The sequence below is a fragment of the Gymnoscopelus braueri genome, assembly GCF_963280865.1.
Source record: "Gymnoscopelus braueri genome assembly, chromosome: 15".
Taxonomy (NCBI): Eukaryota; Metazoa; Chordata; class Actinopteri; order Myctophiformes; family Myctophidae; genus Gymnoscopelus; species Gymnoscopelus braueri.
In genome coordinates this window covers 15,225,818-15,250,415 of record NC_137620.1, presented here as the reverse complement: position 1 = coordinate 15,250,415, position 24,598 = coordinate 15,225,818, and the positions used below count along the sequence as shown (strand labels likewise).

General features: G+C 41.1%; 2 protein-coding genes across 2 annotated transcripts in view; one reads left to right on the top strand and one right to left on the bottom strand.

Annotated features, from left to right (window-relative positions):
• clcn5b (chloride channel, voltage-sensitive 5b) overlaps positions 1 to 21,729 on the bottom strand; it is a 60,515-nt gene extending 38,786 nt beyond the window's left edge. Inside the window, exons 1-2 of the mRNA XM_080451682.1 lie at positions 21,307 to 21,729; positions 18,356 to 18,499 (exon numbers count right to left, since the gene is read on the bottom strand). Coding sequence (XP_080307808.1) covers positions 18,356 to 18,488 — 133 coding nt within the window. The 5' untranslated portion in view covers positions 18,489 to 18,499; positions 21,307 to 21,729. The remainder of the gene's footprint in view (positions 1 to 18,355; positions 18,500 to 21,306) is intronic.
• On the top strand, positions 5,242 to 6,036 carry LOC308102118 (chymotrypsin A-like; the record flags this gene model as incomplete). Its single annotated transcript, XM_080451721.1, has 1 exon — positions 5,242 to 6,036. The coding sequence occupies one exon, from the start codon at positions 5,242 to 5,244 to the stop codon at positions 6,034 to 6,036; it is 795 nt and encodes a 264-aa protein (XP_080307847.1).
• Positions 21,730 to 24,598: the final 2,869 nt, after the last annotated feature.

The window sequence follows — 24,598 nt, the reverse complement described above, 5'->3', positions numbered from 1 at the left end:
TGTAAAGTCAGCCAAACAAACTTCACTAGGAGAATGTTCAGCTCCTCCTGTTTTGAGAGGATGAGCACCAAATGGAGCGAGAGAACGTCAGCAATCCTGTTCCATACAGCCAAGGACATGGAGGAGCAGCTGCACTGCATCATCACCCATAATGGCAAAAATGTTGTCAAGGCAATTGCCCGAAACGGATGGCAAAAAAACTCAAATGTTGTGAGCACAGGTTGCATCTTGTAAGAGACTGACATCCCTCTAACACAGTGGTTTTCAATCCTTTTCATATCAAGGTCCATTATTTATTTGGCATGTGAGCCACGGACCACCATTTGATGAGATTTAGCCTCTCAGACATGTTGTCAAGGCAATTGCCTGAAAACGGATGGCAAAGTCTGAAATGTTGTGAGCACAGGTGCACCCACGCACACACACACACACACACACACGACAACTGAATTTCCATTTCAGTATCAATTAAGGTCTATCTACCTACACACACCCCCGGCCTCCTCCTGGCTGCATTTCGAAGTGTCCTTAAGCAAGTGCCCCCCGATCAGCAGGTAGGTGCCTTGCGTGGATGCTCCCGCCAATGCGCACATTCTCGTGTGTGAATGTGTTGTTGGCATGAATTTAATGCACATTAAGCGCTTTGGACTGAGAAAAGGCACTATATAAAATGTACCACTCCTTTCTCTTCCCCTTTCCCATTCAATCCGGGGACGCATCCGTGTCATTTTAAGATTTCTTTGGCTATTCAAAAATAGCAGATCTACAAGCTCATAGCGCGGCTAAGTGCCGCGCTATGAGCTTGTAGATCTGCTATTTTTGAAAAATCTTGAAAATCTTTGAATAAATATTTTTTAAAGCCAACATTTGTAACTCAAATCTTTGCTTCTGGGGGGTCCCTGGAACAAAACATTTTGAGATGGGGGTCCGTGGCCAAATACATATCTAAGAATGTTTTCTAAATCCTAACAGTATATTGCTTATATTTTTATCTATTGCCTGGCACTAGTAACATTAGAAAATTCCTGGCATACAGTACCTGACCAACAAAGTCAAGTGACCGACTCACTCTCTCATTCAGGTTTCTCTGTCATAGAAATAACGTGTGACAAGTAGTAGAATGAATTGAGACTGAGGGCTTGACCTTCAAACAGCTATGATACGACTTGTGTCCCTTTGATTTACTAACTATATGAAGTGAACCAGACCAGGAAATAAGCTCCATCATGTGATTGTTGCTGGTGACCTTTATGAGGACTAAACAGACCTGTGCAATACACACACACACACACACCATACATCCACAAACATACGTAAGACTCTTACACACACAGCCCCCCCCCCCACACATGACATGTGACCAAAACAATGTGAATGAAACCTGCCAAGCCTCAATACCCCCCCCCCACACACACACAGAGAGAGAGTAGAGTCCACCATTTCAGCAGGAGACGGCATAAAACGATTCAAATTCAAAAATAGCAAACGTAGCAGGTCTACAAGCTCGAAACGCAGCGCAAAGGTTGTAGATCTGCTACTTTTGATGCTTTTGTGTGACGCTGTAGTATGATCAAGTAGGGCGTTCATTTACGAAAAATCACAATAAGTTAGAATATGGAGACAACAGCGACTTATAGCAACGACTAAAATAACACAGGTGTTCCTATCTTGGAATTGTACACAAACGTATAAAATGTGTATCAGGGCTAAATGGGTTAAAGTCCATTGAACAGTAACTGGATAAGCAGGCTGGCAGAGCACAACAACAAGTGGTGGCAACATGTACCATTTAAACTCACCATCGGTTTCAACTTCAACTTGATCTTCGACTAAATCCTCCTCATCCTCGTCGATCTGCTTATTCCAGATCTCCCAGTCCATTTTCTTTTTTACATTCTGTGCCCCCCAAAAAACAGCCACTGAAGGAAATTCTACAACTCACACTGGCAGTGGCACCGGCAATATCTCCCCCCTCCCCTCATCTGAACTCAACTAGGAAGTATAGGGTGACGTCAGCGATCTCTCATTGGACGAGACAACATGAGGGGGAAACCGGTAATGATTGGCTAATGCGTTTGTCGAGTGAATGATGATTTGCTGGACTTTAATATGCGCGTGTGCTTGGAGGACTCTCTGTGATTGGCTGATCGTTTAAGTCTTCGGTTGGGAAATAAAGAGTGTGTGTGTGTGTGTGTGTGTGTGTCTGTGTCTGTGTCTGTGTGTGTGTGTGTGTGTGTGTTTGAGGTCGTCGACCCTGTGTGACCTCACTAGCTGTGAGAGAGAGAGAAAGGCTGTGCTTCCTGTGAGATGCACAACGCACTGGAGGACAGGGCTGTATATGCATCAAATCATTCTCAATTTAATCAGTTCAGATAATAAACAATGAAAACTGGCCACAACAAGGGCAGTTACATGGCCTTCTAACCGCTTAGCCCTATTTAAAAGAAAGCAATTTTAGCTATTTTGAAAAAATAAATAAATAACATCTTTTGAATCTATGACATGCCCAAAATATGGATGCCATTAAATTGAAATTACCATTACTCCCCAAAATGTAAAAACTACCCCAATTCTGCTCCAACTAAAAGGCAGTTTTTCTATTCCTGGGATGAAAAGGTGATATGAGTCAAAGACGTTGGCTCGGTTCCAACTCATCGTGATGCTGAAGTCGCCATAGAAACCGCATCACTTCATGGGGATGCTACTTTTTGTTATAGGCATCGCTAGCAGCTAGAACTCTACCTCTTACTTTCTGTTCCAAGGCAAGGCAAGGCAAGGCAACTTTATTTATATAGCACTTTTCATACACCAGGGCAATTCAAAGTTCTTTACAGAATAAAAAAAAGAATACAGAGTGCATTAATGCACTTTCAACGTTACAATGCACTTCCAACGCAATGCACTTCCAATGTTACAATTTCTCGTTAGAGGAAGGACATTGTTAAAAGGACATAATCATTAGTTACAGAGAGACTGTTTTTCTGTGAAACCCTCTCTTAAAAAGTGGTCCGGTCGTAGGATCAACTTTGTTTAGTGAAATGGTAAAAGTACGCATTTGCAACAAGAAGTGGAAGGAACACGTTATTCCAACCAGTTCCTTTCCCCTTCATCAGGTCCCGGCTGACCAGGGCGAGGCAGTAAAACTATTTAATAATGTGGTACAGGAGTAACACAAGATCTACACCTCTGGTTCCACATCCTTCTCTATTAATATTATACAAGACTGAATCCCACCGGAGCAGTCTCTTCATCAGTCTATCGCTCTAACGCGTGTGCCTCAGTTTCTCTACTGGAAAACTCAGATACCCCTCAAAAGGCATTACAAAAGCCAGAGGCAGCAAGCTGATCATTACATTTTCATACAGTATATATCATACCCATACAGAAATGGTAAACAGTAGCAAAACACACTACATAAACCAAACACAGAAGAAATCGTTGTCTCATCTTTGCAGTCTTCAGTGTTTTTTCAGTGTTTCAAATGTTTTAGGGGCCAAACCCTGGCCACATATCGATTTTCTTCATTTAAAAGACAACAATGTACAAAAGCACTCCCTAAAAAAACACACCAGTCCGGTATGATCCAGTGTCAGCGCCTTCTCAGGAAGTGGGTCAACTACTCCTGGAACAAAGCAGACGCTGCTTCCAGTAACATAAGTCATAAGAGAGAAGAACCATGGTGAGCCAAGAACTCACTGTGTGTGTGTGTGTGTGTGTGTGTGTGTGTGTGTGTGTGTGTGTGTGTGTGTGTGTGTGTGTGTGTGTGTGTGTGTGTGTGTGTGTGTGTGTGTGTGTGTGTGTGTGTGTGTGTGTGTGTGAAATTGTCAAATCTTGCATTTCTGAAGAATCTCCACAGATTCCAGTGTACTGGATGATGTTGCAACAGCTTAGTTCCTTCATGTTGTGTGAGGGAGGATTGTTGGCAGCAGGACAAGTTTTGGGTATCTTGCAGTAAACCACAGGGGTTCCTGCTGGCATCAAGTTTCAATTACGCAACCACTTTTTCTCACTAATGTCTAGTACACACTAAACTAATGATGTCCTCAAAAAACAACTATTTTATGCAACGTACTATCTCACACCACACACACACACACACACACAAGTTCCAGGGTTAGTGAGGTGAGATGAACTTTGACCTGATGAGGTTGGGGGATTGCTATGGGAACTGGCAGCAGGACCTCAGTGAGTTCTTGCCTCGTCATAACTGGCCTGGTCTTTGGAATACGTAGGAGAGGTCAGAGGTCATAATAACTGGCCTGGTCTCTGGAATACGTAGGAGGGGTCAGAGGTCATAACTGGCCTGGTCTTTGGAATACGTAGGAGAGGTCAGGGGTAGCAGCATAATTTTTTGTCTCTTGTCTTCACTGCATGTTTACATCTGCAATCTGTACAACACATTGCTATATCTCAGTAGTTCCCAAACTATTTAGCTCGAGACCCAAAAAAAAGATTTTGGCCGCCGACCCCCCCCCCCCCCCCCCCATCTAAAAAAGTGTTGTTGCATGGACCCCCATAAGCAAAGATTGGAGTTCGCTTGAAATGTTCGCTTTAAAATAATATATATATTCAAAGATTTGCACAAATTGTCAACATTTTTAAAAAATGGCACAAGCAGATATAAAAGCTGCAGATATAAAAGTTGTTTTCAGCTATTTTTTGAATAGCTATTTTTTAGGAAGCAAATGTACTTCATACATTTTGGGATGGCTGTAAATAAGGCCATGATTCCACAGGTGTTGTCAATGTTGATTCCCCAGGTGTTTTAATTTGAGTTAATACAGCATGTAAGGAAGGGCCTTATTGGACAGATTGTCATTGAAGCCCGCCCACGACGATCATAATTTGGAGATACAGTATGACATCATGCTGATGATAGCTGATTTATCATGACATCAGGAAGATGTCACGAGCATCCAGCCAAGCATTATATAAATGGTTGCAGTCATTCCATGAATTCAGATGCAATCAGCATTACCCCAAATCTCCCTCTATCTACAGTATATATAAGGCTACAAACGTCAAGACCATCAACCAGCTCCCAAGAGGAAATCCAGCTGCCGTGCGAACTTGGATATTTGGCCTTCCAACTCAAATACCTCTGCATTGTACAGGGCTCTTTAGACCCATACTCCTTCATAAATCACCAGGGTTGACATCTTAACTTCTTATCGGACACCACTGCTGCGGGTTCCAGTATAAAGGACGCTGCAGTCAGCCTGCTAGAGTCAAGTTGAAAGGATGGCTGCCTACATGTGGATTCTCTACTGCCTTGCCTTTGTTGGCGCTGCGTATGGCTGTGGCTCGCCTGCCATCCCTCCAGTAATCACTCGACACTCCCTTATTGTCAACGGTGAGGAGGCTGTACCTCACTCCTGGCCCTGGCAGGTCTCCTTGCAGCTTTCCGACGGCTTCCACTACTGTGGCGGATCCCTGATCAACGAGAACTGGGTTGTGACCGCTGCCCACTGCCCTATCAGAACTGATACACGTGTGATCCTGGGCGAGCACAACCGCTCTTCAAACGCAGAGGACATCCAGACCATGACGGTTGGAAAGGCTTTCAAGCACCCCCTCCACGGATCCCCAATATACAGCAATGACATCCAGCTGCTCAAGTTGGCCAGCCCTACCAAGTTGGGCATGCGTGTTTCCCCAGTGTGTGTGGCTGAGACTAGTGACAACTTCCCCGGTGCAATGGTGTGTGTGACCACTGGATGGGGCCTGACCGACCCCTCTGATTCTACCACCCCTGCCCTGCTCCAGCAGGCTGCTCTCCCCCTCCTCACCAATGAGCAGTGCAAGAAATACTGGGGCGACTATATCACTGACCAGATGATCTGCGCTGGAGCCTCTGGAGCCTCGACCTGCATGGGTGACTCTGGTGGGCCCCTGGTCTGTGAGAAGGATGGAGCCTGGACCCTGGTCGGTGTAGTCTCCTGGGGCAGTAGATACTGCAGTGTCAACTCCCCTGGTGTGTACGCCCGCGTCACCGAGCTGCGTGCCTGGATGGACCAGACCATCGCTGCTAACTAAACCTGTGCAGTGTTGTCACTCTAGTTCAGTGGTTCTCAACCTGTGGGTTGGGACCCCCAGGGGGGTCCCCACATGATTTTGGGGCGGTCCCCAGATGACAGTGAAGTGACAATTGAAGGACCTTTTTACTGCCTCAATAAAAAAAAGAAAAAGAAGAAATAAGAGAGAAAAAAAGACTATACAATAAAAAACAGGTTAAACATTGGCCAAATGGTCAAATAATATAAGAGGCAAAACATTTGAAAATAGCCGATCTACAAGCTTGCAGATCTGCTATTTTCACAATATGTATCTGTGCTTGTTAGGGTAGGGGGTCCCCAGTTCAAATATGATTATTTTGGGGGGTCACAGCCAGAAAAGGTTGATAACCACTGCTCTAGTTGGCATATTCACCAACTAGTTGGCATTTCCCCCCCCAAAAAAGGTGTCATTCCATGGTGCGTGCACTCGTTTCAGGAACCAGTTGTAGCACAACTTTTGAGTTATATGAAAGTGCAAAACAAGTTCCTCTAGTACAAAGATAAACCCTAACACTGGTGCAAAGATATTCACATAGCCTATCCATGCACCCAGCACCACAAACAGCTGTGCGACGCACGCATGCACGCAAGTTTTAACCCCTTAATGAGTGTTTACTGTGAGACAACACCTTGTCTTTTGGACAATATTTGTGCAGTTTATTTTCCCTCTGCTAGTCAAAATCTAAAACCCTAGAAAAATGTGGCCGCCTCCCGGGAAACATAGTAAGCATCACGTCGTGTTGCATTGGATTTTTTTCTCCCGGTAGGAGAGTAGTGTCAGATCTCAGTTGTTTGGTCAGACAAAACGAATAACACACAACTTCAGTTGTAATGCTAGAAAAAGGTCTCCGCCAGGTAGGTTATTGTGGCCTCCTGGTGGCGCTATAATAGGCCAATGTGAAAAGGGTGCCATTCCCTCTTAGGCCTTGCACAGCAATCGGACACTGCATTCATGATTTGAGGCATTTTGTTCCAAAAATGTGTTTTGCTAAATTAGACCTGCTGGTGGCGCTATAACAGGCCAATGTTAAAAGGGTGGCATTTGTTCCTCAACATAGTGTGAATGTGCGTGCAAAGTTTGACCACAATCGGACACTGCGTTCAGGATTTGCGGCATTCTGTTGAAAACAATCCACTACTGCAAACTTTAGATGTGAATCTTAGCCATTCAGGATATGAAAAATCAAAGAGATCCGTCTTGATCACATGACTATAGAGATCATGTGTACCAATTTGAGTGAAATTTTGATAAAATCGGAAGGAGTAATATTTAAAAAAATGTTTTACTTAAGTCTATAAAAGGCAGATGTGAAAAATGCAGGGCAAAGGTTTTCCAGACCTCTAGGGAGTGCACATACAAAGTTTTACACAGATCGGTGCAGTTATGGGTAAGAACGCGAATTGGCCTGTTATAGCGCCACCATGAGGTTGCTTTGATAATTTTCAAGTGGCATTTCTTCCTCGGCCTAGTGGGAATGTGCGTGCAAAATTTCACGGAAATTACATGCTGTGTTCATGATTTGAGGCATTTTGTTAAAAACGGAGCACTCCTGCAAACTTTGGAAGCCATTTTTTGCCAATCACGATGGAATATGAAACATCTGAAAGACCAGTTTCGTTTAATGACTGCTGGAGATTAGCTGTCGACAGACAGACAGACAGACAGACAGACAGACACACAGAGCTCTGGTTATAATGGAAAAGTAAAACAAACAAATAAACCATCACAGAACCTCAAGGGTTCTGGAACGTTTAAGGTTAAGGACGATTCTGGGTTACCTTTTTTGAAAAGAGACATCTGATGTAACGCAATAAAGTTTATTATTCCTAACTGTTTTACTGGACAATGAGTCATGAGACACTGACCAAGTAGAGAACGAATGTTCCTGCAAGAAATCAGGTTTAACTCCACTGTCCACGTGATTCAATTTGATTTGTGCAGAAGAACTGAGCTACGCATAAACGCAAGGTCACTTTAATTACGCAATATTACATTTATACCCAATGTTAATGATCGTCTGGCCTGACAACAGTTGTACTGCGTGTATGGAGTAGCTCAAAGTAGAAGCAAAGACGAGCACACTCAGTCTGTATAAATGCAATTTTCCGGGTACATGGCTCACGAAGACTCACAATAACCATTTCCATTGTCCTTCTGGTACTTTTAATTTGTTTAATTTAAGGCATGTGCCTTAGTTGAATTCAAAGTACCAGAAGGATATTATTTTCTTGCATTACATTGAGTAGCTCCCAGATGTAGGCTAAAGGATGAGGCTGGCTTGATTTTATTCAAAACAAGTAAATAAAAAAACTACAATACATTTCTAATTTTCAGTAAGACCTTATCTACACCAAACACCAAATGAACTGCATGAGCTTCTTTTTCTAGTCACTTTCACCCATTCACACACACATTCGCACACACATTCGCACACCAACGGATGGCAGAGGAAACCATGCACGGCACCAACCTGCCCATCGGGAGCAGTTAGGGTTTAAGTATCTTGCTCCAGAACACTTCGACAAACGTCCTTCTGGGAAAACCTTCCCATTCCCATACGGCCACTCTACCTCCTGAGCCCCAGTGGCTTGTACTGTTGCTTTGGTACGCATAAATCATCATTGTAATGAATCTAGGGCATTGCACTATAATCTCAAACAACATCAGCAAGTGACAGCGATTGCTTTTTCAATCTGCCCAAGCAATGAGCATTACTTTACACTCAAGTCTTGCTGAAATCAGAAGTTCTATGACCTACCGTCATGATATCGCTATATATCATGAGCTGGCTTGGCTACTGTATATTGGACCATACCTTTTCGTCTACTATGTTGACATTAAGAAAACTAAAATCTTCCGGCCTAATTCTGTAATTTATGAGTGTGAAGCCGTAAAGTGCTGTTAAAAAATAACAGGCGTGCCAGAGGTGCTCAGCTAAAATCCTTGTCTGGATTAAGTAAAGCTTTAAAAAAAAAGTGCATATTTTCAACAGCTTTTGTGAGTCATCAGGGTAATCAAAGGCCACAGGCCAAAACGCGCTGTTCTAACAATAACGTTGTTCTATATGCTGGAGTGTTGACCTCATTAGACCCTTTTTTCCTCTTTTCTCCGTGCACTAAATTGGAAGTACGTGACATTGTGCCAGAAACTCCTATTCTGCATCCATACCATTATCCCCCCCCCTCGAAATCTTTTCATCCTTTGTTAGATTTATTCCTCCGTTTCCTCCGCTGGCCTGAGCTGACCATGTGGCTGATGAACACAGCTGTAATCAGTGGTGGAAGTACTTATTTATTTTTTTTAAGAATCAGTACTGCAATGTAGAAATACTCAAAATGTACTTGAGTAAAAGTACAAAAGTATTGGTATCAAAATGTACTTAAACTACCAAAAGTAGAAAGTACTCATTATGCATAATGTTATGCATAATGTCACATTGTGAGCTTGTAGATCGGCTATATAATGTATATAGGGTTGAAGTGGTTAATGTATTACTCCAGTAAAGTCAAAATGCCTCAAATTGTATGTAAGTACAGTACTTGAGTAAATGTACTTTACACCACTGGCTGTAATGCTCCATGATGAGAGAGTCACAGTGTAGGTGAGGGTGTTGACACTAGTTGTCACACTGCTGGTCAATCATTAGACGGTGTTGACAACGGTTAAAGTGTAAATGGCAGGCTAAATAAAGAACACATTTCCACAACAGAGGGATTAAGGGGTTTCTGGGTCTGGAGGGGTGGAAGATGTGGAGAGGAGAGGAAGAAGTCAGAAGAAAGACTATTTTATATTTGTTCTATCGTCGCTTTATCGATTATTATAAATGTTCTGTCCTAGACAAACGGAATGTTATCAAGAGAGTCCATAGCAAAAGGTAATAGTTCAGCAATCCAGGAATTTTGGCAGTCAATGCCTTGGTCAACTGCATCATGTCAGGCTTGGCAGGAGCGATACATCTGGCTAGGCGATATAAACAAAAATCAAATAATCACAATATTTGTTACCTTTATTGTGATGATATTTTTGTAATGTGAGATATCAATTTTCTCTTTCACTTTTTGTTGATTTAAAAAAAAAATGCTAAAATCTACCAGCCCACAATGAGTTGCGACATTGTAGATCTGCCATTTGTGATATTTGAGAAATATTGAAAACATTTTAAAGTACAAAAGAAGGCTTAAGTGATTAAAACCAGAAGAAGACAACACTTTGCCCATATCACAATATCCCAGACGACGTGTCTAGTCTTATATCAAGATATTGATAAAACGATAATATTGCCCAGACATAATTTGACACCTGCCACCCTCCTGCAGCCAAGTAAGAACCAATCCCTGAGTCTGCACTCTGCACAGAGAACTGAAACCTTATAGTTATTAGTCAGACTTGAGCTAACCAAAACACTGTGGTTGCACACTTCCATATCCCACGTCGCAACAGAAAAGTGTACAAGCTCATGCTCAAGTTATCATTTTAACCCATTCAATCCGGGAACACATCTGTGTCATTTTAGATTTCTTTGGCTATTTAAAAATAGCAGATATACAAGCACTGAGTGTCACGCTATGAGCTTGTAGATCTGCTATTTATCTTGAAAAGTTGTGCAAATCTTTGAATATATATATTTTTTATAGCGAACCTTTGTAACTCAAATCTTTGCTTCTGGTGGTCCCTTGAACAAAACATTTTGAGATGGGGGTCCGTGGCCAAATACATATCTAAAAATGTTTTCTAAATCGGGGGCTCAGGGGTAGAGTGGCCGGGTAGAGTGAACTGGAAAACCGCAAGGTTCCCAGTTCTATCCCGGGCTGGGGCGCTCCCCTAGAGTTAGTGTCGAAGTGTCCTTGAGCAAGACGCTGAACCCCTAATTGCTCCCGATGAGCAGGTTGGTGCCTTGCATGGTTTCCTCCGCCATTGGTGTATGAATGTGTGTGTGAATGGGTTAATGGCACAATCAATGTAAAGCGCTTCGGATAGAAGCGCTATATAAATGCACCATTTACCATTTAACAGTATGTTGCTATATCAGTGGTGCTCCAACTTTTCCATGTCAAGGACCCAGAAAATGATATGTACTTCGCCGCGGACCCCCCATCTCAAAATATGTTGTTCCGGGGACCCCCAGAAGCAGAGATCGGAGTTAACAATGTTCGCTTTAAAACATTCAAATTCAAAGATTTGCACGAATTTTCCACGATATTTAAAAAGATAGCAGATCTACAAGCTCATAGCTCAGCACTTGGTGCCGCTCTATGAGCTTGTATATCTGCTATTTTTGAATAGCCAAAGAAATCTTAGAATTACATAGTTGCGTTCCAGGTCTTAATGGATTAAATGAAAGTTGTTTTCAGTTAAGTCAAAAAAAAAAAATCTCTCTCTTTACTTCCTCTTGCCTCAGGAGACCTACTGTATCACAAGGACTGCTATCACAAAAGCAAATACTTTTGAACGTTACGTTAACCAGTTCAAACATTTTGAGGCAAAGTCAACATAACTTGAATCAGACTTTTCCGGGAAAATCAATGGGGCTACTGTAAACCGTGAAGTATGTGAGATACTTTGGTCAATATTTAAAAAGCCCTCTTTGTCCATTTCAATAATGTTGATATCTACCTAGAATCAAAGACTTACAGTGGCATTGTATCCCATTCAGTGCGTAAGTAGGAATATTTATACTATCATTATTTATTGAAAGTACGCCGGTCCTCATTCGTGTTAAGTTACACGTTTGCTGCCTCAAAATAGCACGACTGCCCTTTAATCATGCACGTAAACTTTGCAGTGATAGTATGAGAATGGATGGATGATAGTGAGTGGATAAAGTGAAAAAAACTGTTAATTGCCTGGTTTGTCCGACAAAGGGCAATGCAGTTTTCTGAAAACTGTATGTTGGATTAATATCAGTGGTTCTCAAACTTTTTCATGTCAAGGACCCGCCGCTGACCCCCCCCCCATCTCAAAATATTTAGTTCCAGGCACCCCCATAAGCAAATATTTGAGTTAAAAATGTTCACTTTAAAATATATATATATTCCAAGATTTGCACACATTTTCATGATTAAAAAAAAAAATAGCAGATCTACAAACTCATAGCGTGGCACTCAGTGCCGCACCTTGAGCTTGTATATCTGCTATTTTTGAATATGACTAAAATGACACAGATGCATTCCCAGATTGAAATGGGTTAAAAGCTAAGCTGCACGATCAGCTTTACTGCTGTGATTATGCTGTTATTTATGCAGATACAATAAGTTCAGTCACAATAAGTTCCACCTGTCGATATGATTTTGACTGTGGAGACCTTTCCCTATGTACGGTGGGCGGCAGCCAGGACGACTTCAGCAAACTCTTCTCCTGCTCACGGTTGAGCTCGTTCATGTGGCCGTTTGCACGCACGCTAATGAGCGGTTGCAGCTCCTCAGGGCTGTTTCCATTCAGCTCAAGAGGAAAAAGGCGAGGAAGGAAGAGGGTGAGTTAGCACACTAAATGACAGGAAATAAAAAGTCACGCCAAGGTCCCATTAAAAAGCCTTATGCGCACAAACGCCACTGCCATCAAACGGTCTTGAATTTATCTGATCAAGAACGTTGATTATCTCTCACAATATGTCCTTGTTTGATCCCTAAGCTTTTCGGGCTGAGGCAACGTCTGCCATTGCCAACAGAACCATGGTGGTGGTGGTAGATTATTAAAAAGCTCTTAAGAGTTACTTCAGGGAGGAACTAATCAATTTGAATCATTGCAACCTTCTCCATTAAAGATGGTAAGTGGGTCTAACTCTTCTCTCTTTGGGGGATCTCTTAATTTTTTCATTTATCCCCAATAAATTATCCTCAGCGCCTGAATTAATGCCAAAGATATTAATACTTGAATGGAATAAACATCGGCTTTGCATCTCTTTTGGTTCGAGTTATTTTTTGCTATACAAAAAGAACCTTCAAATCAGTCTTTCACGGGCTGCTATAGGGAGTGGGCTTTGGGATGAACCCTCATACAGCATATGCCACTGTTGCCTCAAACCTATGTACTTAGTTTTCCATATTCCCCCAGGGTTAGTAAGAACACTCCTGTTTTCCCTCTACACTATACATCTTCGCCCCAGAATAGGGATGCTACTAGAGTCCAGTCATCTTCTATTTTCTTCCATGGTGTGCAAGGATTAAATGGCCTTTTTACAGATTAAAGACAAATCACACCCTCACTTTTCAAAAGACAATGCATGAGAATTCTTCATGGCCTATCTTCTTGTGTGGAGTCTGGTACACTCTGACATTCTGATGATGTCACAAATGGCATCAGTGATTCAGTCATAAGCGGGCAACCCAGACTTTCTCATAATGAATGCTGTTACAATATTCTGACGATGATGATGTCACAATGACATCACTCATAACCAGTGGTCGAAAAATTACAAGTAAAAGTCCAGTTATCAAGATTTACTTGAGTAAAAGTACAAAAGTATAGGCATCAAAATATACTTAAAGTACCAAAAGTAAAAGCACTCTTCGTGCAGAATGTCCCATTTCACAAGTTTTCAAATGTATAGAAATCTTTTGAAAATAGCAGATCTACAAGCTCACAATGCGTCGCGATGCGACGCATTGTGAGCTTGTAGATCGGCTATTTTCAAATGGCCGAAATGTATATAGGGCTGAAGTGGTTAATTTTATGTTTTGTGATAATAATCTAAAGTAACTAGTAACTAAAGTTGTCAAATAATTGTTGTGGAGTAGAAGTATAAGTATTGAAAATGGTGAATACTCCAGTAACTTAAAAATTCCTTAAAAGTGTACTTAAGTACAGTACTTGTCTTGAGTAAATGTACTTAGTTACTTTACACCACTGCTCATTAACCGGGCGACCTGGACATTCTGAAAAATGATTATAATACTTTGATAACGACGTTTACAATGACATCGGTCATAACCGGGCGACCTGGACAATCGGATATCGATGTACAATGAAATCAGTCCGTCATAACCGGGCAGACCTAATGGCTGGTAGCAGCACTGCCCTTTAGTAAGGAACGGAAGCACACTGGACTGAAATGTTGCAATGAGGAAGCATTACTGAAATGTAATAATGTCATCAGCACTTCAGCAGTCACCACCAGGCAGATGCAGTTCATTGGTTGACATCTCATGCTACTCTTTTGTATAGTCATGATTTAGCCCATTAAAAGACCTGATGCCATTTCTACAAATGCCTTCTAAATCAGTAGCCTAGTTCTCACACTTTCAAGTTTTTTAACCAACATGGTTAAATATTTTTATGATATGACACACTTGGCATATCCCATGACAACTCACAAAACTAATTTCACAACAGCCTGACGCAACTCATCCTCTCTGCAAATCTGAAATGATTCCCATGGGCATTTGTTTTGCTGTGAAAACCACAGGACATGCTGTGCCTGTCCCTTCTTGGCCTTGGCAGAGCACTTCCTGTTTAGACTAGGGCAGGACGGGCATCGGCGTCATAGACATATAAAGGTAGACGCCTCATTCGGCTCTGAAGCGTCTGTATCTCGGGCGCGCTTCCTGCTTCTGCAGGGCTGCCGTGTGCGTCACACACGCGGAAGTTCGGTAGGCCAATCAGAGGCAGGTGGGGGCGGGTCATTTTGTAACCCAGCTTTTAACCCTTTAAGAGGCAGCAGCTGTGCGCAGCATCTAGTTAGTTGGAACTTGGCAAACTCCACACTCTATTTGTGAAATTCAAATAAGACATGGTCGCTTCGTGTGGAAAATGATTAGCCCGTATACAAGCGTCACGTGAACCATGGCTAGAAAATGATATGCTTCTGGTATTATTTTATCTTTATTGCCATTATGATATTCTGCTCTGTGACTTTGGAATGATATTCTTTTGGCTGTCTTGGAGTATTTGTGTTATATGTTATACTTTCAGTGCCATTAAAATATGGAACACAGACTTTTCATTTATAGTTGCTGTTTTTGGAAGAGAAAATTCTCAAATGAACAATTATTTCAGTCTTTCAAAGTTGATAGCTCTGTTCTGACCTGAATAGCTAACATGAAGGATGTTAGATAAAGGCAATTCTGCAATGTGGCCAGCATATTTCATGTAGTCTGTCAGTGAATGGAGACAAAAATATTTTGTGACTATTACTGTTACTTGAAAGTATTTTGGTATGAAAATATGCAATTTAGATGTAACCAAATATAGGCCTACGCCTACTGGATCCATAACTCCATGTCTCGCATTTGTGACAAACTTTACCGCTTGAAAATAGGTTGAAAATTCAGGGAGTTGTGATGATTTTAATTGTGGAGAGACCGTCTGCTTCAATGGACGTAAATGCATTAGAGCAGTGGTTTTCAACCTTTTTCATATCAAGGTGACAAGGTCCATTATTTATTCAGCATTTGAGTCACGGACCACCGTTTGATAAGCTTTAGCCTCTCACACCCAAAACTTAGAATGTTATCATTCGATTAGATGTTGTCAAAATAACAATTATTTACGTTCTCTAATTGTGTACTTGTTTAGTAAGTAATGTAGATGTTTAACAACAATTTGACTCTTGACAGTGTGAAATGTTATACTCAAGATTTAAAGATCTATATAAGGGTCCATTTGGTTATCAACTCTCCATCATTTAGCTGGGTACCACCTGGAACCCCCTCAAGGACCACTGGTGGTTCCCGGACCACTGGTTGAGAACCATTGCATGACAAGTCCCGGAAAAGACGCACTGTGATTGGCCAGTAGTCAACGCGCTGTGAGCGCTGTGATTGGCCAGTAGTCACTTTGAGTGGCAGGTGCAGCCGTGCAGGGCGGAAGAGCCGTGTGTATTGCGATACAAGTCGCCCCAATGAACTGCAGAGGCCAATGAGGTATCTAGGTTTCTAATATCTATGATCGGCGTGACATCAGCAGTAACCGGGCAACCCTGAGAGGTGTCACATTAGACCAAGACAGGGTCTAATAACCTGTGCGGCTTCCATGTGGATCTTGGACAGTCTATGACATCAGTGATTTATGATCTCAGCACCAGTGATGGAAAAAGTGCTCAAATGTTTTACTTAAGTAAAAGTATCAATACTGCAATGCAGAAATACTCTGTAGTAAAGTAAAAGTCCGGTAATCAATGAACTAATCAAAAAGTACTCGTTATGCAGACCATTTCACAAGTTATCATGTCTAAAATGTTTTGAAAATAGCCGATGTACAAGCTCACAACGCGTCACGATGCGACGCGCTGTGAGCTTGTAGATCGGCTATTTTCAATAGCCAAAGTTTAAATAGGGCTGAAGTGGTGGTTTGGTTTTGTAATGATAATCAAAATCTACAAAGTAACTTGTAACTAAAGTTTTCAAATAATTGCAGTGGAGTAAAAGTACAACATTTGCCTCTGAGATGTAGTGGAGTAGAAGTAAAAGTATTGAAAATTGGAAATAGCCTACTCCAGAAAAGTAAAAGTACTTAAAACTTTTACTTAAGTACAGTACTTAAGTAAATGTACTTAGTTACTTTACAGCACTGCCCAGTATTATGACGTCAATCCAATCTCCATATTCTGGCAAAGTTTCCAGCCCAGTGTCATGTTAAATATTTCAAAAAGTATAAACAATGTGGGGAGAAATTGAGGATTTACTTCCTTGACTGACTGCCAGCATTCACATGAAATTCACCCCCGATTGGTCCAGTGGTTTGCGAGATTAGCACACACACACACACACACACACACACACACACACACACACACACACACAGAGACCCTCTTCTGGCTTGGCCGAAAAGATTAGATTAAAAAAAGATAAGATTCGAAAGATTACTTTAGTGGAAGCACAAGTGTACTAGAACTGACTTTTAAAAAGGCTGTAATAATATCTGACGTTCGACCCGAGTGTTTCTATGACAGGACCAGATAGTATAAATAATCTGCTTGATGTGCTAGCTGTCTGGAAAAAGTACAACACATTTTTGTGACTGTGGGGTAAAGAGAGAGAGACAGACAAGAGTAGGCTCCCCTCATGTGTTAATTGTGTATGCATGTGTGACAGAGAAGAGAGAACTGGAGACAGACAGAGGAACAATGGAGCAACTGATGATTCACAAGAGTGTGACCACAGCCTTTTCATTTGAGGCACACACACACACACACACACACACACACACACACACACACACACACACACACACACACACACACACACACACACACACACACACACACACACACACACACACACACACACACACACACACACACACACACACACACACACACACACACACACACACACACACACACAAAAGATACAGCTTATCAGAAGATAACCACGTCTAAGAACTAACTGACACTCTGGACTCTCAAACACACAACTTCTGTCCATGTTATTACACGGCCACTGGTTGTCCCGGATAAGAGACATTTGGCCCAAAATGTGTGTCTATAAACCACTTGACCTATCATTTGTTGACCGGGCTCCCCCAGGGGTCTGTACTTGGCTAAAGTATTTTTAGCAGAAGAATTAGCCTAGCAGCTCAGTAAGCGCCGCAGGAGAATTCAACGCACTGCACGTACAGTATATGAGTAAAGCCATGTTACAATACAAACTCCTCGCATGCCAATTTTGTCTGTTTATTCTTTTTGATTCATCACTTCCAGTTTCACTTATCGCTGTATCCTGTATGGTAATTTGTTATCCTGGCATAGAAATGTATGTTAGCTATGTACATAGCTGGAGACACTCAACAAACACTCAATAGCAATGATTGCTATCGGAATATAGACATATTTAACAAAACTCTTTACACCACTGTAATTGTTTTAACCCATTAAAACCGGGAAAGCATCTGTGTCATTTTAGATTTTAGCTTTGGCTATTCAAAAACAACAGATCTACAACTCACAGCACGTCACATAGTGCTTGTACATCTGAAAGATCTTGAAAGTGTTTGAAAATAATTTTGAATATTCTAACACAAATCTTCTCTTCTGGGAGTCCCTAGCAGAAAACATTTTCAGATGGAGAGGTCCAAATACATATCAATTTGGGGGTCCTTGGCACGGAAAAAGTTTGAGAGCAACTGATTTAGAAGGCATTTGTCGAATCAGCCTCAGGTCTTTATCTGGGTTAAAAAAGATCACACCCAGTGTGAAGAGAGTGGTGCCTTTGAATTAGTGTAACTGGTTGCATCCTTGTGTTGCAATCAGCTGCAGCTGTTGAGGCCGTGCTCAAACATACGACGGACGGACGGACAGACACACACACACTGTCAAATGTAGGAGTGGTTGGCACCACTCAAAAACCGCCTCCAGTAGGCCTACCTGAGCTCAGGGGTGGAACGTCATCTGTGGAGGAGAAGTCCAAAGTGGCCCCTGCTATGTCCACCAGTTCATCATCATCACTGGAGTGATGAAGGCCCTCAAAGCTCCCTGTGCGGTATCCAGCATTATCCATCCCTATGTGGTCTGTTGGCAGAAGAAGAAAATGTTCATTTGTATTAAAAAAAATAAACAAGTAAATAAATTAATACAATTGAAACGGATACAATAGCTGTTATCAAACCTTTGATCAATTCAGGTGTATATTTTAGATACATGCTCTTCCAAAACTGAAACATGTTTGAAGAGGAGAGGACAGGAGGCAACAGACAGTAACAGAGAGACTGATGCACTGTGCTTTGAACTGAATTCACTCTTTAACATTTAGCATTTTGAGGATGTTATTAGGCATACATACTTCACTTCCCACAAACGACCCCCACCCCACGCACACCCACACACACGGTCAATACTGGCGAAAATCATCGTCACTTCATTGGAAGTTGAGCAATTATTTAAGCTGTTACGTCGCATTGGTTGACCTGTCGAATTGTGTGACCACCGGGGGTCGCCGTTGCGTCAAAATGCCCTACAAAGTAAAGACTTTTGCAAACTGAGGAAGGAAAATCTATACTCCTATTGGATTTAACCTTTTCTATATTAATGTGTGACTGTGGCAATAAGTATATAGTGGAATATATTAAATATTATGATGCTCACTCAGCTTCTACTTGCTACATATTCATGACTGCACATTTACTGTTAGATATTATGTAGGCCTTTACTGTTTCTTATTTTTGATATAAAGAAGTGAGAGGTCATTCATGTGTGTGGATGTGGATGTGCAAGTCTGTTAGTTATTTTTGTTTTGTTACATAAAAAAATAAGGAACAGCTCTAGCTAACAGTGCATTGTGTACTCAACGCCAGTGGTTCCCAAACTTTTTAGCTGGAGACTCAAAATAAAGATTTGATTTCTCCACGGAACCCAAACTAGTGAAAATAGCCAATCTACAAGCTCACTGAAGGTTTTTTTTTTCATGTATTTATGGCATTTAAGATTTTTTAATTTTGTATTTATGAAATCCTCTTGAAAATGTTTTTACTTTTTAAAAATCTTTTCAAATAATATATTTTTTAAAACAAAAATGTGTCCGTGACACAAACATGTGCAAACAGTGGTCAAGACTGTATACAGTATTTAGCAGAGAAAGAGGAGAAGTGAAACACATTGAGCAATATCATAGATTTCACTAGATCCTCTGCACATTACTTTCCTCATGTTGATTACTTTATTTTATGCAGACTAGTCTACTGTCTCACCAACTTCCCGGAGGAGAGTGCCCTCACATTCTACTTAATCCATGTGTATCTTTTTAATCAGTTTGTGAGTGAAAATAAACAAATAAACAAACAAACAAACATAAGACTATTTATATGTCTTGTACACATCTGCATCTGCTGCGATTTTAACCTCACATACATACCTGTTACTGCTATATGTAAATATGCTGTATATTCTTCTTCACTCTACTCATTTCAGGAGCATTTTATTTGAAGATCTCTTTCTATCAATGTTTTTCTTGCTCTTGTTTCAATCTCTATTCTTCACTTTACTGGAAAACTACAAGTTTGTACTCGCCCACTTATGTACACCTGTAATGCTGTGATGGCTATAGAACCTTTTTCATACTTGACATCACAAATATGGGTCCAAGTCAGGGGTAGGGGTCATCAATACAAGGACAAATGTGTCCGTGGCAAGACTTGGCCTTGTCCGTGGAAACATTTTGATTTTGTTTTTACACATCATAAGATCATAAGACCCAATTGCTGAATGCCAGTCTCCAGGATTTCTTCAGAATATGTATGACACTGATTTACTATGACACTATGTATGGCACATTAGGAGTCCACTAGTACAGTGAGTGGTTTTCAAACGTTTTATTTTCTTTTCAAACATAATTCTGAGTGTACAAATGGAACCAAATGGACCCTGCCTTGTACATTCTCAGAGTTACAGACGTGTTATGGTCATTCAGGGCCAGCTCTTTATGTGTTTCTGGTAATATTATTGTCAGCTCATTTGCATGTCAATGGCAAAAACAATATTTTGACAAAAATGTCCACCACCACAAGCCAGCATGGCGATGAACCATGGTCCAAGTTTATTTATTTACTGTTGCAGTCTGTGATGAATATCAATAGCAAAGAAATAAACTTGAACCCAAGCTGTCCCACATGCCATAGCAACGCAATTCCACCGAAATGGCCCCAAACGACCTCGACCGAATACTGTGGCCAGTCCACAGTATTCGATAGGTCACCGCATGCGCCGTAACGCGCCTACGTATCCCCAACAACAACCAGACAGCGACACACAAAAAGTAACAACTCGAGTGTAGCCCGTACAGCTCAGCTGCTACACTGTAGCCAGTCTAGTCTGTCAGTCACCACCAGCCACGGCTGAAAAACCTTTGTTTTATAACTCATGTTCAAGTATGTGCTGGTTGATTACCTGAATTATTTGTACTGCAAGATTGTCAATACAAAAATTTAAAAACATTGAAAAATAAATAAATAAATACAACATTGTTTTATAACTTAACCAGCACGATCCACAACCCCCACCCCCCAAAAAAATGATTACAATAAGAAGAAGACCATAATATTTAGGCATACCTTTATATGGGGCAAAGCAACATATTAGTGTTGTCTGACTCAGCAGGCGAAAAATAGCGGATCTATAAGCTCCATCTATATCTATAAGCTCCAGATCTATAAGCCCGATCGGGCTTATAGTTATAGATGGAGTTATAGATCTGATCTCCACACGCTATGAGCTTGTAGATCGGCTACGTATAACGACATACAAATCGGGCTTTTGGGGGGGGGGTTTCATTTCAATCTGCGGAATTGACATTTAGAGAGATTTAGGCATAAAGAAGGCCTTACCTGTAAACAGCAGATAGATGTGTAGGTCTGTTGACAGCAGACAGGACCGTAATAACAGCACAGGACAGTGATCAGTGTGTGTGTGTGTGTGTGTGTGTGTGTGTGTGTGTGTTGTGTTGTCTTGTGACTCGGATTAAGAGTCCTCAGTCCTACACAGGATGGAGCTGCTTATGTCAACAGCACTAAATGTAAACTTATCGCCCTTTAAGATCGAAACACTGCGTCATTCTCGGCACAAAAAGCTGCGTTTTCATCTTTTCAAGCTATTCGCAAACCTGCCACAATAGACATCGCCATCCTTTCGGTGCCTAAAGATGTTACGAAATGTGTGTATATTATGTTGCCAAAAAATGTGTCCAGTCTTTGCGGTGGGTTTTGGTTACGAAGTTGCCAGGTATTTATTCTTCAGCAGGATGTGTTCTCTCTCTCTCTCTCTCTTTGCTCTGCTCTGTGGCCAGGCCGAAGCAATGGAATGCGGAACCGCTGTGTAAACCGATCCAACTGGGTCAGTGGAGCAGCTCGATGCCATCGGTCATCCTCCTCGACCAGCTGGCTGCTCTGTGCACGTTTTTTTAATTATTATTATTGAATACTTTATTGACAGTTTGTAAACAGTGCAGTGGTACGATTTTACAATGATTGTTAAAAGCATGGATATATATAAGAAAGGCTGTGGTTAAAAGGATAACACAAAAGTCCCTGGGGGCTTGTTTACATTGTGGCTATTCAATTAATCAAGGAGCAGCCTTGCAGTCCTCATAATGTTACTGTATATAATATACCTGTAATAGCTATTAATTTAACATATTACTTTGCTTGTTGACATTTTGTATTATTATTTCTACATGGTTGAGGAACTGAAACCAAATAATTGTACTCTTGTGTGTAGTAGGCCACTATTTGTATGTATATATTATGTAGCAGAGCTAGTATATATGTATGTATGTATGTATGTATGTATGTATGTATGTATGTATGTATGTATGTATGTATGTATGTATGTATGTATGTATGTATGTATGTATGTATGTATGCAGACTTTAATTTTAAATTAACCTTCACTTAACTTTTTTAAAACCTTTTTTTGGGCGGTGAAACCGCCCCTATATGTGAGGTTTGGATATTTGCACACCAAATCCTGCGCTGTGATTGGCCACCAGTGTACCCCCCTAACCCTGCACCTTGATTGGCCAATCACAGTCTATTCAGGACTGTGATTGGCTAGGGAAACATGACAACTTAAAAAAAACACATTTATGTTTTTGGGCGGTGAAACCGCCCCTATAAGTGAGGTTTGGAAATTTGTACAATTATCCTGCGCTGTGATTGGCCAAAACTTACCCCGCCTAACCCTGCACCGTGATTGGCCAATCACAATCTATTCAGGACTGTGATTGGCCAGTGTCACATGACACATGTGCATAGCCCTATATAAGAAACCATAACTTTAAAAAAACACATTTATGGTTTTTTTAAAGTTATGGTTTCTTATATAGGGCTATCCACAATATTACTTTTCTTTAAGTGAACTTCCATCACTGTGATGACCACTGTGACCACACCGCCCACTTCACACTGGGTGTGATTTTTTTGGGCGGTGAAACCGCCCCTATAAGTGAGGTTTGGAAATTTGTACAATTATCCTGCGCTGTGAAACCGCCCCTATAAGTGAGGTTTGGAAATTTGTACAATTATCCTGCGCTGTGATTGGCCAATCACAGTCTATTCAGGACTGTGATTGGCCAGTGTCACATGACACATGTGCATAGCCCTATATAAGAAACCATAACTTGAAAAAAAACATGAATTGGTTTTTTTCAAGTTATGGTTTCGTCCATCATAAAGAGTGTTTCAATAAATGTATTTATTATTTGTACATGATTGGTTGACTCCATTCAGTATTGTGATTAGCTAGCAAGACACCGCCCACTTCACACAGGGTGTGATTTTTTAAAATCTTATCTCATTTTCTTATTTTATTTCATCACAGTACAGTATTATCCAATTGCTGTACTGTAGCCAAATGATGCAATTGCTGTTGTTGAACGACTGTTGCTGTAATTGCTGTTATCACAGTCTTGCGGAACATGACACAGACGCACTAACATTTGTTTGCTTGTTCCTGAATGAGTGAGTGACAAATAAACCCCTCTTGATTCTCTTGATTCATTAATTTTAGAACATTTTAGAGTATTAGAGAAAAACCTGTCCCTGCCACATTGACACCTGAAATGGCTCTTTGGTGTCACCTAGTGGCCTTTTATAGACACGACTTGTAGCAATGACAAAACTGCAGTGGAGAAAAGTCAAACAGGGCCCCTAGGCTTACATTATTCTTAAATTAAGCGTGCGTGCGTGAGTGTTATTCAGTGGTGGAAAAAGTAGGCCTACTCCCATTTTTGCTTACTCATTATGCAGAATGTCCCATTGCACAAGTTTTCACAAGTTTTCAAATAAATCTTTTGAAATAGCAGAGAAATGTATGTAGGGCTGAAGTAAAAGTATAAGTACTGAAAATTGGAAATACTCCAGTAAAGTAAAAAATACCTCAAAACTGTACTCAGGTACAGTACTTGAGTACATTTACTTAGTTACTTTACACCACTGATTTTATTACCTAGCACAGCAGGGGGTCCTGGTTTGTGTCTGCAGCTTTGATTAATCATCTACTCCCCCCTTTTTCTCTCATTCCTTCACTTTGCTTTCAGCCCCCTCGTTCCTCCACTCCACTGTCCTTCTGCCTGGTGGCCAACATCAATATCTGCTCTCCTATACCTCCCATGTTCTGTGGAAGGTCTCTGTTTCCACTCACTGTTTCTCCAGCCATTGGCTTTATTTGTCTTTCGTTCAATCGTTCATCAAGACAATTTACATGTTAGAGCTGTCAACACCACCATGCTCTATAGTCCAGGCCCAACCTAGACCCAACCTTGGCTCTGGGAAGGTGGCCTTTTGCCTCATCCAGTAGGTAAGACAGACAGACAGACAGACAGACAGACAGACAGACAGACAGACAGACAGACAGACAGACAACAAGTATTATTATTTTTTACTTAAGTAAAAGTATCAATACTGCTATGTAGAAATACTCTGTTACAAGTAAAAGACCGGTAATCAAAACTTGCTTGAGTAAAAGTTCAAAAGTATTGGTGTCAAAATATACTTAAGTCTTAAGTACCAAAAGTAAAAGTACTCATTATGCAGAATGTCCGGTTTCACAAGTTTCCAAATGTATAAAAATCTTTTGAAAATAGCCGATCTACAAGCTCACAACACGTTCAGATTCTGCAAC